The 17,276-nt window shown below is 58.0% G+C and overlaps 1 protein-coding gene across 1 annotated transcript in view; it reads left to right on the forward strand.

Annotated features, from left to right (window-relative positions):
- The first annotated feature begins 926 nt into the window (after positions 1–926).
- abraxas1 (abraxas 1, BRCA1 A complex subunit) overlaps positions 927–17,276 on the forward strand; it is a 42,314-nt gene continuing 25,964 nt past the window's right edge. Inside the window, exons 1-3 of the mRNA XM_068044770.1 lie at positions 927–1,059; positions 11,795–11,885; positions 16,290–16,326. Coding sequence (XP_067900871.1) covers positions 970–1,059; positions 11,795–11,885; positions 16,290–16,326 — 218 coding nt within the window. The 5' untranslated portion in view covers positions 927–969. The remainder of the gene's footprint in view (positions 1,060–11,794; positions 11,886–16,289; positions 16,327–17,276) is intronic.

The raw sequence follows: 17,276 nt of genomic DNA on the forward strand, positions 1-17,276 counted from the left end.
TCTACACAGACTGCTTCAGTATCTGAGGAGTCACGAATGGTGCTGAACATTTCGCAATCATCAGCGAACATCCCCACTTCTGACCTTATTATTGAAGGAAGGTCATTGATGAAGCAGCTGAAGATGGTTGGGCCTGGGACACTACCCTGAGGAACTCCTGCAGTGATGTCCTGGAGCTCAGATGATTGTCCTCCAACAACCACAACCATCTTCCTTTGCGCTAGGTATGACTCTAGCCAGCGGAGGGTTTTCCCCCTGATTCCCATTGACCTGAGTTTTGCTAGGGCTCCTTGATGCCATACTCGGTCAAATGCTGCCTTGATGTCAAGGGTAGTTACTCTGACCTCTTCTTGACTTCAGCTCTTTCGTCCATGTTTGAACCAAGGCTGTAATGAGGTCAGGAGCTGAATGGCCCCGGCGGAACCCAAACTGAGCGTCACTGAGCAGGTTATTGCTAAGCAAGTGCCGCTTGATGGCACTGTTGATGACACTTTCCATCACTTTTTTGTGGCATGTCAGTCTCCAGGAGACAGGTTTGCAAACCCATTTTGCAGAATGGAGCAGTGTAGCGATTTAAGAGTGTAATGCATTATAGAGAGAACTGGATAACTCCCCAGACAGAGGATGAAGGGAACCTGGACCTCAGGCTGGGGTTACTAGACTGATGGGCAGGTGTTCACCATGCAGGGGATGGGTGGAAGGTTTAACCGGAGGGGAGGCCCTACCGGTGCCGGTTGCACCCGGTGTGTGGGTCGCTATCGCTGGGGGTTTGCTCCGGGTTGAGCCGGTGGGCGAGAAGCTGTCCAAGTGGATCCAAGAAGGAGCAACAAGGACCACAGCTGCTGGGGAGCGCGCAGGGTGAGGGAGGGCCTGCGTGCACGCGCACGGCGACAGGTGCGCGCACGTCCTGGCGTGTCGAGGGCGCGCACGCTCGGTCGCCCGTTCGCGGCGCCCCGGCCTCGGATTGCCATGGCGGCGGGGGAGCAGGCTGGAGGTGCCGTGTCCGGGTTCCTTTTCGGTTCCCTCGCCTTCCAACACCTCAACGCGGACTCGGACACGGTGAGTACGTGGGGCCGAAGCGGGCGGACAGCTCGGCCAAACCGGCGGCGCTGCAGCTGTGAAACTGGCTGCTGGAACCACAGGTCAAAGCCACGGGCTCCCTGTCTGGGCCCTGGGAATAGGAGATCCCCCTGTCTGGGCCCTGGGAATAGGAGATCCCCCTGTCTGGACCCTGGGAATAGGAGATCCCCCTGTCTGGGCCCTGGGAATAGGAGATCCCCTTGTCTGGGCCCTGGGAATAGGAGATCCCCCTGTCTGGGCCCTGGCGATAGGAGATCCCCCTGTCTGGGCCCTGGGAATAGGAGATCCCCCTGTCTGGGCCCTGGGAATAGGAGATCCCCCTGTCTGGGCCCTGGCGATAGGAGATCCCCCTGTCTGGGCCCTGGGAATAGGAGATCTCCCTGTCTGGGCCCTGGCGATAGGAGATCCCCCTGTCTGGGCCCTGGGAATAGGAGATCCCCCTGTCTGGGCCCTGGGAATAGGAGATCCCCCTGTCTGGGCCCTGGCGATAGGAGATCCCCCTGTCTGGGCCCTGGGAATAGGAGATCTCCCTGTCTGGGCCCTGGCGATAGGAGATCCCCCTGTCTGGGCCCTGGCGATAGGAGATTCCCCCTGTCTGGGCCCTGGGAATAGGAGATCTCCCTGTCTGGGCCCTGGGAATAGGAGATCTCCCTGTCTGGGCCCTGGGAATAGATCCCCCTGTCTGGGCCCTGGCGATAGGAGATCCCCCTGTCTGTGCCCTGGGAATAGGAGATCTCCCTGTCTGTGCCCTGGGAATAGATCCCCCTGTCTGGGCCCTGGCGATAGGAGATCCCCCTGTCTGGGCCCTGGCGATAGGAGATCCCCCTGTCTGGGCCTTAGGAATAGGAGATCCCCCTGTCTGGGCCCTGGCGATAGGAGATCCCCCTGTCTGGGCCCTGGCGATAGGAGATCCCCCTGTCTGGGCCCTGGCGATAGGAGATCCCCCTGTCTGGGCCCTGGGAATAGGAGATCCCCCTGTCTGGGCCCTGGGAATAGGAGATCCCCCTGTCTGGGCCCTGGCGATAGGAGATCCCCCTGTCTGGGCCCTGGGAATAGGAGATCCCCCTGTCTGGGCCCTGGGAATAGGAGATCCCCCTGTCTGGGCCCTGGCGATAGGAGATCCCCCTGTCTGGGCCTTGGGAATAGGAGATCCCCCTGTCTGGGCCCTGGGAATAGGAGATCCCCCTGTCTGGGCCCTGGCGATAGGAGATCCCCCTGTCTGGGCCCTGGCGATAGGAGATCCCCCTGTCTGTGCCCTGGGAATAGGAGATCCCCCTGTGGGCCCTGGCGATAGGAGATCCCCCTGTCTGGGCCCTGGCGATAGGAGATCCCCCTGTCTGGGCCCTGGCGATAGGAGATCCCCCCGTCTGGGCCCTGGCGATAGGAGATCCCCCTGTCTGTGCCCTGGGAATAGGAGATCCCCCTGTCTGGGCCCTGGCGATAGGAGATCCCCCTGTCTGGGCCCTGGCGATAGGAGATCCCCCTGTCTGGGCCTTAGGAATAGGAGATCCCCCTGTCTGGGCCCTGGCGATAGGAGATCCCCCTGTCTGGGCCCTGGCGATAGGAGATCCCCCTGTCTGGTCCCTGGGGATAGGGGATCCTCCTGTCTGGGCCCTGGCGATAGGAGATCCCCCTGTCTGGGCCCTGGGAATAGGAGATCCCCCTGTCTGTGCCCTGGGAATAGGGGATCCCCCTGTCTGGGACCTGGCGATAGGAGATCCCCCTGTCTGGGCCTTGGGAATAGGAGATCCCCCTGTCTGAGCCCTGGGAATAGGAGATCCCCTTGTCTGGGCCCTGGGGATAGGAGATCCCCCTGTCTGGACCCTGGGGATAGGAGATACCCCTGTCTGGGCCCTGGCGATAGGAGATCCCCATGTCTGGGCCCTGGGGATAGGAGATCCACGTGTGGGCCCTGGCGATAGGAGATCCCCCTGTCTGGGGATAGGAGATTCCCCCTGTCTGGGCCCTGGGGATAGGAGATCCACGTGTGGGCCCTGGCGATAGGAGATCCCCCTGTGGGGATAGGAGATCCCCCTGTCTGGGCCCTGGCGATAGGAGATCCCCCTGTCTGGGCCCTGGCGATAGGAGATCCCCCTGTCTGGGCCTTGGGAATAGGAGATCCCCCTGTCTGGGCCCTGGGAATAGGAGATCCCCCTGTCTGGGCCCTGGGGATAGGGGATCCTCCTGTCTGGGCCCTGGCGATAGGAGATCCCCCTGTCTGGGCCCTGGGAATAGGAGATCCCCCTGTCTGGGCCCTGGGAATAGGAGATCCCCCTGTCTGGGCCCTGGCGATAGGAGATCCCCCTGTCTGGGCCTTGGGAATAGGAGATCCCCCTGTCTGGGCCCTGGGAATAGGAGATCCCCCTGTCTGTGCCCTGGGAATAGGGGATCCCCCTGTCTGGGCCCTGGCGATAGGAGATCCCCCTGTCTGGGCTTTGGGAATAGGAGATCCCCCTGTCTGGGCCCTGGGAATAGGAGATCCCCTTGTCTGGGCCCTGGGGATAGGAGATCCCCCTGTCTGGACCCTGGGGATAGGAGATCCCCCTGTCTGGGCCCTGGCGATAGGAGATCCCCATGTCTGGGCCCTGGGGATAGGAGATCCACGTGTGGGCCCTGGCGATAGGAGATCCCCCTGTCTAGGGATAGGAGATTCCCCCTGTCTGGGCCCTGGGAATAGGAGATCCCCTTGTCTGGGCCCTGGGGATAGGAGATCCCCCTGTCTGGACCCTGGGGATAGGAGATACCCCTGTCTGGGCCCTGGCGATAGGAGATCCCCATGTCTGGGCCCTGGGGATTAGAGATCCACGTGTGGGCCCTGGCGATAGGAGATCCCCCTGTCTGGGGATAGGAGATTCCCCCTGTCTGGGCCCTGGGGATAGGAGATCCACGTGTGGGCCCTGGCGATAGGAGATCCACGTGTGGGCCCTGGCGATAGGAGATCCCCCTGTCTGGGGATAGGAGATTCCCCCTGTCTGGGCCCTGGGGATAGGAGATCCACGTGTGGTCCCTGGCGATAGGAGATCCCCCTGTGGGGATAGGAGATCCCCCTGTCTGGGCCCTGGCGATAGGAGATCCCCCTGTCTGGGCCCTGGCGATAGGAGATCCCCCTGTCTGGGCCCTGGCGATAGGAGATCCCCCTGTCTGGGCCTTGGGAATAAGGGATCCCCCTGTCTGGGCCCTGGGAATAGGAGATCCCCCTGTCTGGGCCCTGGGGATAGGGGATCCTCCTGTCCGGGCCCTGGCGATAGGAGATCCCCCTGTCTGGGCCCTGGGAATAGGAGATCCCCCTGTCTGGGCCCTGGGAATAGGAGATCCCCCTGTCTGGGCCCTGGCGATAGGAGATCCCCCTGTCTGGGCCTTGGGAATAGGAGATCCCCCTGTCTGTGCCCTGGGAATAGGGGATCCCCCTGTCTGGGACCTGGCGATAGGAGATCCCCCTGTCTGGGCCTTGGGAATAGGAGATCCCCCTGTCTGGGCCCTGGGAATAGGAGATCCCCTTGTCTGGGCCCTGGGGATAGGAGATCCCCCTGTCTGGACCCTGGGGATAGGAGATACCCCTGTCTGGGCTCTGGCGATAGGAGATCCCCATGTCTGGGCCCTGGGGATAGGAGATCCACGTGTGGGCCCTGGCGATAGGAGATCCCCCTGTCTGGGGATAGGAGATTCCCCCTGTCTGGGCCCTGGGGATAGGAGATCCACGTGTGGTCCCTGGCGATAGGAGATCCCCCTGTGGGGATAGGAGATCCCCCTGTCTGGGCCCTGGCGATAGGAGATCCCCCTGTCTGGGCCCTGGCGATAGGAGATCCCCCTGTCTGGGCCCTGGCGATAGGAGATCCCCCTGTCTGGGCCTTGGGAATAGGAGATCCCCCTGTCTGGGCCCTGGGAATAGGAGATCCCCCTGTCTGGGCCCTGGGGATAGGGGATCCTCCTGTCTGGGCCCTGGCGATAGGAGATCCCCCTGTCTGTGCCCTGGGAATAGGAGATCCCCCTGTCTGGGCCCTGGGAATAGGAGATCCCCCTGTCTGGGCCCTGGCGATAGGAGATCCCCCTGTCTGGGCCTTGGGAATAGGAGATCCCCCTGTCTGGGCCCTGGGAATAGGAGATCCCCTTGTCTGGGCCCTGGCGATAGGAGATCCCCCTGTCTGGGCCCTGGCGATAGGAGATCCCCCTGTCTGGGCCTTAGGAATAGGAGATCCCCCTGTCTGGGCCCTGGCGATAGGAGATCCCCCTGTCTGGGCCCTGGCGATAGGAGATCCCCCTGTCTGGGCCCTGGCGATAGGAGATCCCCCTGTCTGGGCCTTGGGAATAGGAGATCCCCCTGTCTGGGCCCTGGGAATAGGAGATCCCCCTGTCTGGGCCCTGGGGATAGGGGATCCTCCTGTCTGGGCCCTGGCGATAGGAGATCCCCCTGTCTGGGCCCTGGGAATAGGAGATCCCCCTGTCTGTGCCCTGGGAATAGGGGATCCCCCTGTCTGGGCCCTGGCGATAGGAGATCCCCCTGTCTGGGCCTTGGGAATAGGAGATCCCCCTGTCTGGGCCCTGGGAATAGGAGATCCCCTTGTCTGGGCCCTGGGGATAGGAGATCCCCCTGTCTGGACCCTGGGGATAGGAGATCCCCCTGTCTGGGCCCTGGCGATAGGAGATCCCCATGTCTGGGCCCTGGGGATAGGAGATCCATGTGTGGGCCCTGGCGATAGGAGATCCCCCTGTCTGGGGATAGGAGATTCCCCCTGTCTGGGCCCTGGGGATAGGAGATCCACGTGTGGGCCCTGGCGATAGGAGATCCCCTTGTCTGGGGATAGGAGATCTCCCTGTCTGGGCCCTGGCGATAGGAGATCCCCCTGTCTTAGCCCTGGCGATAGGAAATCCCCCTGTCTGGGCCCTGGCGATAGGAAATCCCCCTGTCTGGGCCCTGGGGATAGGAGATCCCCCTGTCTGGGGATAGGAGATCCCCCTGTCTGGGCCCTGGCGATAGGCGATCCCCCTGTCTGGGCCCTGGGAAGAGGGGATCCTTCTGTCTGGGCCCTGGGGATAGGGGATCCCCCTGTCTGAGCCCTGGCGATAGGAAATCCCCCTGTCTGGGCCCTGGGGATAGGAGATCCCCCTGTCTGGTGATAGGAGATCCCCCTGTCTGGGCCCTGGCGATAGGCGATCCCCCTGTCTGGGCCCTGGGAAGAGGGGATCCTCCTGTCTGGGCCCTGGGGATAGGGGATCCTCCTGTCTGGGCCCTGGGGATAGGAGATCACCCTGTCTGGGCCCTGGGGATAGGAGATCCCCTTGTCTGGGTCCTGGGGATAGGAGATCCCCCTGTCTGGGCCCTGGGGATAGGAGATCCCCCTGTCTGGGCCCTGGCGATAGGAGATCCCCCTGTCTGGGCCCTGGGAATAGGAGATCCCCCTGTCTGGGCCCTGGCGATAGGAGATCCCCCTGTCTGGACCCTGGGGATAGGAGATCCCCCTGTCTGGGCCCTGGGGATAGGAGATCCCCCTGTCTGGGCCCTGGGGATAGGAGATCCCCCTGTCTGGGCCCTGGCGATAGGAGATCCCCCTGTCTGGGCCCTGGGAATAGGAGATCCCCCTGTCTGGGCCCTGGGAATAGGAGATCCCCCTGTCTGGGCTCTGGGGATAGGAGATCCGCCTGGCTGGGCCCTGGGGATTGGGGATCCCCCTGTCTGGGCCCTGGGAATAGGAGATCCCCCTGTCTGGGCCCTGGGGATAGGAGATCCCCTTGTGGGCCCAGGCGATAGGAGATACCCCTGTCTGGGGATAGGAGATCTCCCTGTCTGGGCCCTGGCGATAGGAGATCCCCCTGTCTTAGCCCTGGCGATAGGAAATCCCCCTGTCTGGGCCCTGGCGATAGGAAATCCCCCTGTCTGGGCCCTGGGGATAGGAGATCCCCCTGTCTGTGGATAGGAGATCCCCCTGTCTGGGCCCTGGCGATAGGCGATCCCCCTGTCTGGGCCCTGGGAAGAGGGGATCCTCCTGTCTGGGCCCTGGGGATAGGGGATCCCCCTGTCTGAGCCCTGGCGATAGGAAATCCCCCTGTCTGGGCCCTGGGGATAGGAGATCCCCCTGTCTGGGGATAGGAGATCCCCCTGTCTGGGCCCTGGCGATAGGCGATCCCCCTGTCTGGGCCCTGGGAAGAGGGGATCCTCCTGTCTGGGCCCTGGGGATAGGGGATCCTCCTGTCTGGGCCCTGGGGATAGGAGATCCCCCTGTCTGGGCCCTGGGGATAGGAGATCCCCTTGTCTGGGTCCTGGGGATAGGAGATCCCCCTGTCTGAGCCCTGGGGATAGGAGATCCCCCTGTCTGGGCCCTGGCGATAGGAGATCCCCCTGTCTGGGCCCTGGGAATAGGAGATCCCCCTGTCTGGGCCCTGGCGATAGGAGATCCCCCTGTCTGGACCCTGGGGATAGGAGATCCCCCTGTCTGGGCCCTGGGGATAGGAGATCCCCCTGTCTGGGCCCTGGGGATAGGAGATCCCCCTGTCTGGGCCCTGGGAATAGGAGATCCCCCTGTCTGGGCCCTGGCGATAGGAGATCCCCCTGTCTGGGCCCTGGGAATAGGAGATCCCCCTGTCTGGGCCCTGGGAATAGGAGATCCCCCTGTCTGGGCTCTGGGGATAGGAGATCCCCCTGTCTGGGCTCTGGGGATAGGAGATCCGCCTGGCTGGGCCCTGGGGATAGGAGATCCCCCTGTCTGGGCCCTGGGAATAGGAGATCCCCCTGTCTGGGCCCTGGGGATAGGAGATCCCCTTGTGGGCCCAGGCGATAGGAGATACCCCTGTCTGGGGATAGGAGACCCCCCTGTCTGGGCCCTGGGAACAGGGGATCCCCCTGTCTGGGCGATGGGGATAGGAGATCCACGTGTGGGCCCTGACGATAGGAGATCCCCCTGTCTGGGCCCCTGGACCTGTGATGCATTGTCCTCCGATCTGGGGATGGGATGGGAGGGTTGTCCCCGATCTGGGGATGGGATTGGATTGGGGGGATTGTCCCCCAATCTGGGGATGGAGGTGGGCGGTCCCCCAATCTGGGGATGGGGGGTGCGGTTGGTAGTTGTCCCCGATTTGAGGACTCTTCCCCCCCCGCCCGCCCGCCCGCTCTCTTCCCCCCCCCCGCCTGCTCTCTTCCCCCTCCCCCGCTCTCTTCCGCCCCCCTCCGCCCGCTCTCTTCCGCCCCCCTCCGCCCGCTCTCTTCCGCCCCCTTCCGCCCGCTCTCTTCCGCCCCCCTCCGCCCGCTCTCTCCCCCCCCCGCCCGCTCTCTCCCCCCCCCGCCCGCTCTCTTCCCCCCCCCCGCCCGCTCTCTTCCCCCCCCCCGCCCGCTCTCTTCCCCCCCCCGCCCGCTCTCTTCCCCCCCCCGCCCGCTCTCTTTCCCGCCCCCTCCGCCCGCTCTCTTTCCCCTCCCCTCCGCCAGCTCTCTTCCCCCCCCCCCCCGCCTCCGCCCGCTCTCTTCCCCCCCCCACCTCCGCCCGCTCTCTTCCCCCCCCCCACCTCCGCCCGCTCTCTTCCCCCCCCCGCCCGCTCTCTTCCCCCCCCCCCGCCCGCTCTCTTCCCCCCCCGCCCGCTCTCTTCCCCCTCCCCCGCTCTCTTCCCCCCCCTCCGCTCTCCCGCCCCCCTCCGCCCGCTCTCTTCCGCCCCCCTCCGCCCGCTCTCTCCCCCCCCCCGCCCGCTCTCTTCCCCCCCCCCTCCGCCCGCTCTCTTTCCCCCCCCCTCCACCCGCTCTCTTCCCCCCCCCCCTCCGCCCGCTCTCTTTCCCCCCCCTCCGCCCGCTCTCTTTCCCCCCCCCTCCACCAGCTCTCTTCCCCCCCCTCCGGCCGCTCTTTCCCCCCCCCGCCCGCTCTCTTCCCGCCCCCCTCCGCCCGCTCTCTTCCCGCCCCCCTCCGCCCGCTCTCTTCCCGCCCCCCTCCGCCCGCTCTCTTCTGCCCCCCTCCGCCCGCTCTCTTCCCCCCCCGCCCGCTCTCTTCCCCCCCCGCCCGCTCTCTTCCCCCCCCCCCGCCCGCTCTCTTCCCCCCCCCTGCCCGCACTCTTCCCCCCCCGCCCGCTCTCTTCCCCCCCCCGCCCGCTCTCTTCCCCCCCCCGCCCTCTCTCTTCCCCCCCCCCGCCCGCTCTCTTCCCCCCCCCGCCCGCTCTCTTCCCCCCCCGCCCGCTCTCTTCCCCCCCCCGCCCGCTCTCTTCCCTCCCCCCCGCTTGCTCTCTTCCCCCCCCCCTCCGCCCGCTCTCTTCCCCCCCCCCTCCGCCCGCTCTCTTCCCCCCCCCCTCCGCCCGCTCTCTTCCCCCCCCTCCGCCCGCTCTCTTCCCCCCCCCCTCCGCCCGCTCTCTTCCCCCCCCCATCCGCCCGCTCTCTTCCCCCCCCCATCCGCCCGCTCTCTTCCCCCCCCCATCCGCCCGCTCTCTTCCCCCCCCCTCCGCCCGCTCTCTTCCCCCCCCCCTCCGCCCGCTCTCTTCCCCCCCCCTCCGCCCGCTCTCTTCCCCCCCCCCTCCGCCCGCTCTCTTCCCCCCCCCTCCGCCCGCTCTCTCCCCCCCCCCTCCGCCCGCTCTCTTCCCCCCCCCTCCGCCCGCTCTCTTCCCCCCCCCCTCCGCCCGCTCTCTTCCCCCCCCCTCCGCCCGCTCTCTTCCCTCCCTCCGCCCGCTCTCTTCCCTCCGCCCGCTCTCTTCCCCCCCCCCCTCCGCCCGCTCTCTTCCCCCCCCCCTCCGCCTGCTCTCCCCCCCCCCTCCGCCTGCTCTCTTCCCCCCCCCCGCCCGCTCTCTTCCCCCCCCCGCCCGCTCTCTTCCCCCACCCCCTGCCCGCTCTCTTCCCTCCCCCCCCCTCCGCCTGCTCTCTTCCCCCCCCCCGCCCGCTCTCTTCCCCCCCCCGCCCGCTCTCTTCCCCCCCCGTCCGCTCTCTTCCCCCCCCCGCCCGCTCTCTTCCCCCCCCCGCCCGCTCTCTTCCCCCCCCCGCCCGCTCTTCCCCCCCCCCGCCCGCTCTCTTCCCCCCCTCCCCTCCGCCCGCTCCCTTCCCCCCCTCCCCTCCGCCCGCTCCCTTCCCCCCCTCCCCTCCGCCCGCTCCCTTCCCCCCCTCCCCTCCGCCCGCTCTCTTCCCCCCCCCTCCGCCCGCTCTCTTCCCCCCCCCTCCGCCCGCTCTCTTCCCCCCCCCCTCCGCCCGCTCTCTTCCCCCCCCCCTCCGCCCGCTCTCCCCCCCCCCTCCGCCCGCTCTCTTCCCCCCCCCCCTCCGCCCGCTCTCTTCCCCCCCCCCCTCCGCCCGCTCTCTTCCCCCCCCCTCCGCCCGCTCTCTTCCCCCCCCCCTCCGCCCGCTCTCTTCCCCCCCCCTCCGCCCGCTCTCTTCCCCCCCCCCTCCGCCCGCTCTCTTCCCCCCCCCTCCGCCCGCTCTCTTCCCCCCCCCCTCCGCCCGCTCTCTTCCCCCCCCCCTCCGCCCGCTCTCTTCCCCCCCCTCCGCCCGCTCTCCCCCCCCCCCCTCCGCCCGCTCTCTTCCCCCCCCCTCCGCCCGCTCTCTTCCCCCCCCCTCCGCCCGCTCTCTTCCCCCCCCCCACTGCCCGCTCTCTTTCCCCCCCTCCGCCCGCTCTCTTCCCCCCCCCCTCCGCCCGCTCTCTTCCCCCCCCTCCGCCCGCTCTCTTCCCCCCCCCTCCGCCCGCTCTCTTCCCCCCCCCGCCCGCTCTCTTCCCCCCCCCTCCGCCCGCTCTCTTCCCCCCCCCGCCCGCTCTCTTCCCCCCCCCCGCCCGCTCTCTTCCCCCCCCCCGCCCGCTCTCTTCCCCCCCCGCCCGCTCTCTTCCCCCCCCCAGCCCGCTCTCTTCCCCCCCCAGCCCGCTCTCTTCCCCCCCCCGCCCGCTCTCTTCCCCCCCCCGCCCGCTCTCTTCCCCCCCCGCCCGCTCTCTTCCCCCCCCCCCGCCCGCTCTCTTCCCCCCCTCCCCTCCGCCCGCTCTCTTCCCCCCCTCCCCTCCGCCCGCTCCCTTCCCCCCCTCCCCTCCGCCCGCTCCCTTCCCCCCCTCCCCTCCGCCCGCTCCCTTCCCCCCCTCCCCTCCGCCCGCTCTCTCCCCCCCCCGCCCGCTCTGGGCTTGATCAAACATTCCCTGCAGCACTTTCCAGAACAATTTTTTTTCTTGCTGAGGAGTCACTATTGATTAGAGAGTCAGTGGAGTAAACAATCAGCTGGCAGGTACTTGAGGACCCCCATCCCAGTGCTTTTGCATGGACTTTGGAAGGGAGCAAGTGCTTTTCTGAGTCAAAGCACTCTTTACATTTCTTGTTTACAGCACCCACTGCACATAGCGGGCAAATATTGTCACCATCAGCGTGCCCGCTGTAAATGGAGTGGACTGTACTCTGAGATTTCAAGTATTTGATTACAAATATTGCCTGTAAGAAATTGACAAACCATGTTTTAAATAGAGGATTTGTCACCACTATGCCAGGCCTAATGAGACCGTGGCAAGGAGTGGATATAACATTCATTCTTACCTGTTGCATTCGGACAGGCTGAGAAATGGCTGGTACTTCGGGATCCTCAGAAGATGCAGCAATAGCAAGAGATCTCGGGCTGGTTTAAAGACCCACGGTGGCTGCAAAATATATGAACTATATGTATACCTCTCCAGATAGGCAATGAGGCTGCACTGCTTACATTGGCTCTTCTGTTTTTAATAATGCATGCTAACATTAGAGCAGTGATGTAACAACAGAAAACTTGCAAAATCTGTGTTTTCTGATTTTCTCTTCGCAGGAAGGATTTCTGCTTGGGGAAATCAAAGCAGAAGCAAAAAACAGTATTACTGATTCCCAGCTGGATGACATTGAGGTGGTGCATACCATAGGTGAGTTGTTTTATCTGCAGAGCACTTTGCAATGTAGTGGTAAAAGAAGACAACTGTATTTCAGTTAATATTGTTCTGATCAGGTGAGAAAGAGGGCTCGGGTTCCCTTTCTGCCTTCACCTGGTCTTACTGTAACAGGGTTTAATTTTAAACACACTTTTTTAGCTCCCCCTTGGTGAATCCTTGTTCACCATTTTCCAATTATAAGGCAAAGAAGCTAGCAGAAACAGGCTTTCTTAGGATTAAAGAAGAAAAGTTGAAATTTATTAAACTAATTCAGTTAACGCCTACGGATACACAACGCACCCCACACTAGCATGCATGCGCAATACACACATGCAAATAGAGACAGAAAAGAGCAGAAGAAAAATAAAGTGGAAAAGTTTGAGGCACAGTGGCGCAGTGATTAGCACCGCAGCCTCACAGCTCCAGCGACCCGGGTTCAATTCCGGGTACTGCCTGTTTGAAGTTTGCAAGTTCTCCCTGTGTCTGCGTGGGTTTCCTCCGGGTGCTCCGGTTTCCTCCCACATGCCAAAGACTTGCAGGTTGATAGGTAAATTGGCCATTAGAAATTGCCCCTAGTATAGGTAGGTGGTGATGTGGTAGGAATATGGAATTAGTATAGGATTAGTATAAACGGGTGGTTGATGGTCGGCACAGACTCGGTGGGCCAAAGGGCCTGTTTCAGTGCTGTATCTCAACTAAACTAAACAATATCTGAAGAGTTGTTGTTACGGTTCTTCGAGCTCACTGTAGAGTCCTTGATTGTAGGTAGATCTTGCTTTTCGTTGGGGCCCAGTATTCTTCTTAAACCTTGTTCGCTGTAGGAGACTTTTCCCTCTTGGGGTTCATGTGTCTTCAGTGGATTTAGAGAAAGAGATAGGAGCAGACAGGAGAGAGATCTTCCCAGTCCAGGAGCAAACAGACTTTCTATTCAAACTGTTTGTACAAATTCAAAAAAAACTCAGGTTGCCCAGCAGGTTAGTCATGTGACTATATGGTTTAACCATGTCCATTTGTGTATTTGGCCATCTTAGCAGTCAACCTGGAATGTGAGCTCCCCCACCTTCAACGTCTGGTAATCAAAAGTCCATTGTGGGTTGAATGTGTCAGGGAATGGCTGCTTTGTCCTTCCAATATACAAATGTTTTTTTCCAGCCAAGGCCTTTCTGTCTAACAAGTCCTTACTTAACTCCAGTAACAGTTTAAAATCAATGTTCATGACAAAATTAATGTGCCTCATTCTTGGCAGGTGCCTCATGCATGACAACGTGTAAACCTCTTAACTAGGATTAGTCACATTTCTGTGTTTTGGAATGATGTGAATTAATTTTAGTATTTATTAAAAACAGAACAATGCACTTTCTCAACAGCATCCTGCAATCAAAACATACTACGGCTTAATATATATGTGTTAATGTACTCTCAACAAGTCAATTTAAGAGAAAGATAAAAAATACTTCCAAATAAAGTCCTGTATATAGCTATGTGACTCTACTAAAATAATTTCCCAATTAAGTCTCCCGCAATGGCTTAGTGGGTAAGTGCACAATGTTTTGTGGTAGCTAGCCATACAGAGTAGCAAGTCCCAGATTTGATTGTTGCTCTTTGCTGCATTAGCTAATCTCATCTGAGTAATTGTACAAGTGCTACAAATGGCTTCTGTATTCATGCACGTGTGGGTGCAGGACAAGGAAAGATGTCAGCTCAGGGCAAGATCAAGCTCTGATGTGGTGTCCCCTATGGTCAAATAGCTCATTATCCCTCAAATAAAAGCGAAATACTGCAGATGCTGGAAATCTGAAATAAAAACAAAAAGTGCTGGAAATACTCAGCAGGTTTGGCATAATCTGTGGAGAGAGAAACAGAGTTAATGTTCCAGGTCAGTGACCTTTCATTAGAACTGGCAAAGGTTAGAAATGTAATAGGTTTTAAGCAAATAAAGCGGGAGTGGGGGGAAAGAACAAAAGGGAAGGCATTGATAGGACAGAGGGTCTGAGAGATTAGCTAACAAGGAGGTCATGGGATAAAGGTAAAGCAAAAACATGAAAAAAAAACAGTGGGCAGGCACATGGTAAAAAAAAAGAATGATGAAACAAACTAAAATAAAATAAAAAAGGGCCAGTTATGCTCTGAAATGATTCAACTCAATGTTCTGGAAGTGACTGGAACATCTTCCTGTCACTTGCCATTTCAACACACCCCGCTGCTCTCATGCCCACATCTCTGTCCTGGGATTGCTGCAGTGTTCCGGTGAACATCAACGCAAGCTCGAGGAACAGTACCTCATTTACCGATTAGGCACGCTACAGCCTACTGGACTGAACATTGAGATGTTCCGCAAAGCGGTCACCCAATCTGCGTTTGGTCTCCCCACTGTAGAGGAGACAGCATTGTGAGCAGCAAATACAGTGTACTAAATTGAAAGAAGTACAAGTAAGTCGCTGCCTACTCGACTGAACATTGAGCTGAATCATTTCAGAGCATGACTGGCCCTTTTATATTATTTTATTTTAGTTTGTTTCATCATTTTCTTTTACCATGTGCCTGCCCACTGTTTTTTCATATTTATGCTTTTGGCTAGGGCTGTTCATTATTGTGTCATTTAACACCTTCTCTGCAATAATGCTTTGTCTTTCACCACACCATTAGCACACTCTTTGCCTTTGCCCCATGACCTCCTTGTCAGGTAATCTCTCTGACCCTCTGTCCTATCAACACCTTCCTTTTTGTTCATTTTTCCCCCACCCCCGCGTTATTTGCTTAAAACTTATTACATTTCTAACAATTGCCAATTATGATGAAAGGTCATTGACCTGAAACGTTAACTTTGCTTCTCTCCACAGATGCTGCCAGACCTGCTGAGTATTTCCAGCACTGTTTTTAGCTTATTGTCCCTTGCAGTCTAGGCTCAGGCATGAAGAACAGGCAGAAATATGGCAGGATGTCTGGAGCCATATCTCAGTGCGAGTCGATACCAACAGCAACTTGCATTTATAAAGCGCCTTTAATGCATCCCAAGCACTTTACAGGAGCATTATCAAACAAAATTTAACATCGATCTATGAGGTATTAGGACAAGTAAGCAAAGGTTAGGTCAACTAAGTAGATTTTAAGAAATGTCTTAAAGGAAGAGAGAGAGAGGCTCAGGGAGGGAATTGCCGAGCCTAGGGCCCAGGCAGCTGAAGACATGGTATTAGTGGTGGAGTGATTAAAATCTGGAATGCTCAAGAGGCCAGAATTGGAAGAGTGCAGACATCTCGGTGGGTTGTAGGGTGTTAAAGATATGGAGGGATTTGAAAACAACGATGATAATTTTTAAATTCAGGCACTGTTGGACGGGGAGTCAATGTGGGTCAGCAAGCCTTCATGGGAGTGTGTGGACTATTGGAGCGGTGCAAAACATCTCCAACATTGCCCCTTGTGCTCCTGTAGGACGTTGCTTGTCACCTTGTGATAGAGCCAGAGAGGGGAGAGGAAGAAAATTTTGGTGGGGCTCAGTGGAGTCAATCTCCCAACCATTCTTGAGTTACAACAGCCAAGGCAGATTAACATTGGTGAAGTACATGGGACAGGTCTTGACTTTGAGCTGTATGACCCAAGCACATTAGGGGACTAGGAAGAGACTGTAGCACTGCTTTGTAGTGGTATTGGTGATATTCTATCTTCCTCATAGTTTCTTGTCTTAAATCAATTCCAAGACTACATTGAGGCTTTAATGAAATGCATCTCGAATGGTGGAAAGCTGCATTCTTGTTCATGACTTTATCTTTGTTATAATTTGTCTTGGTTGACCAGTAGAATTCCCAAGCTACACAATTTTCAGAGAATGCATCCGTATTTCAATCAAATGGGAGCTTTAAGTAACATTTACACTTCTTGAATCAGATGTTATGGTGTTGTGATTATATAGCAAAATGCCCGTTAAGTCACAAACTTTGGAGCTCTACCTTTTATGTCAGTTCTTGCTCTTGATGCGATAGTTTGTTGTTTTGACTTTCACCAATATGTGATGGTTAAAGAGCAGGTCTCACCATATGTACCTCTCGAAACATTCAGCACATTTATCCAACGTTAACTGTCTTTAATTTGTTTTTGTATATGTTTAGATATTTGGTGAGCACTGTTGTCCTTGTCGGGAAAAAAGACCTGGAGTTACAAAACCCAACAGCCTAAGGGTTGTGAAGCACCCTGTAACTTGTGTAGTGTTGTTTGCTGATATTAATTGAGCTCCCTCAGTGCAACTGTGAATGGCCTTTAAGGGAAAAGGAAGTAATATTACAGATGAAAAACATTAATCCCCTCTGATCTTTTTAGTATGTACAGTTTCCCTCCTGGAAGCTGGTATTACATGTGAAAATTATTGTTCCCCTCTGAACTTTAATGTGTATTTTTCCCCTCTAGATATACAGAAACATATTCCATGTTACTGGCTATTCAGGTACGTGAGCTCAGTTGATAGCTACTCTCACACCTAAGAATTTTACGACCTTGTTTCCAGTGGGAATTGCTCAGTCACTTTTCACTTGATTCACACATAAAAGGTTAATGGAACCAATAGTCCCACTAGGTCTTCTGTTTGAGTTTATTAGTAAGCTCAGACTGCATCTGTGGAATGTATTAATGCCAGTTAAATGAAATTTGTACTTGGTACTGTGGAAACAAAATCTCTTTGTGTTAATACTTCAGTATGTTCTAATGGGGAAAATCTGAGTAAAAGGAAATACCTTGTATGTATATATACATTAGTTATGGTACTGGCATTCCCTGGTGACTAGACCTATGCTGTTTTTGGATTGTTATGGACAGGTGGGAACTGGTATGCATGGCTTCCACTTTTCACCTCCCAACTGACAATAGTGTTTTTCTTTTAAAACAGTGTTTTAGTCCCCGAGTGTTTTGAGGGTCAAATAAACAGACAAACAACAGGTTTTCTCGTAGGCTTCAAAAGAAAGAGAACAATTTATTAAAATAGTACCTGAAAATGTTCTCAACTTCACCCACTCACACAGGTATACAAATGCACACACATAAGAAACGACAGAGATTTGAGGATAGCATGCATTTAAGTCGGATTGTTGTAAAGAGAGTTCACTTTGAAACATTCTTGGTTTTCTGGGAGAAATTTTTAACGGTGTTGCAGGCCTGATGTTCCTTGTCTTGGTTCACTGAAGTGTTGCAAATTCCTTTATTGTAGACTCAGTCAAAGTCGGTGGACAATCTTGTTAAAATTTCTCAAATAGGGAGTTTTCAAGGTCACCTTTGGAGTCTCTGCCTTGGTGGTTTAAAGGTGTTGCAGGTAGGGTCTTTGTCTTGGTTCGAAAGGATGTCTCAGCTTCCTTGTTGGCTGGCGCTCTCTCTCTCTCTGAGAAATCTCTTTTTTAAGAAAAA

The sequence above is a fragment of the Heterodontus francisci genome, chromosome 1, assembly GCF_036365525.1.
Source record: "Heterodontus francisci isolate sHetFra1 chromosome 1, sHetFra1.hap1, whole genome shotgun sequence".
Lineage (NCBI taxonomy): Eukaryota > Metazoa > Chordata > Chondrichthyes > Heterodontiformes > Heterodontidae > Heterodontus > Heterodontus francisci.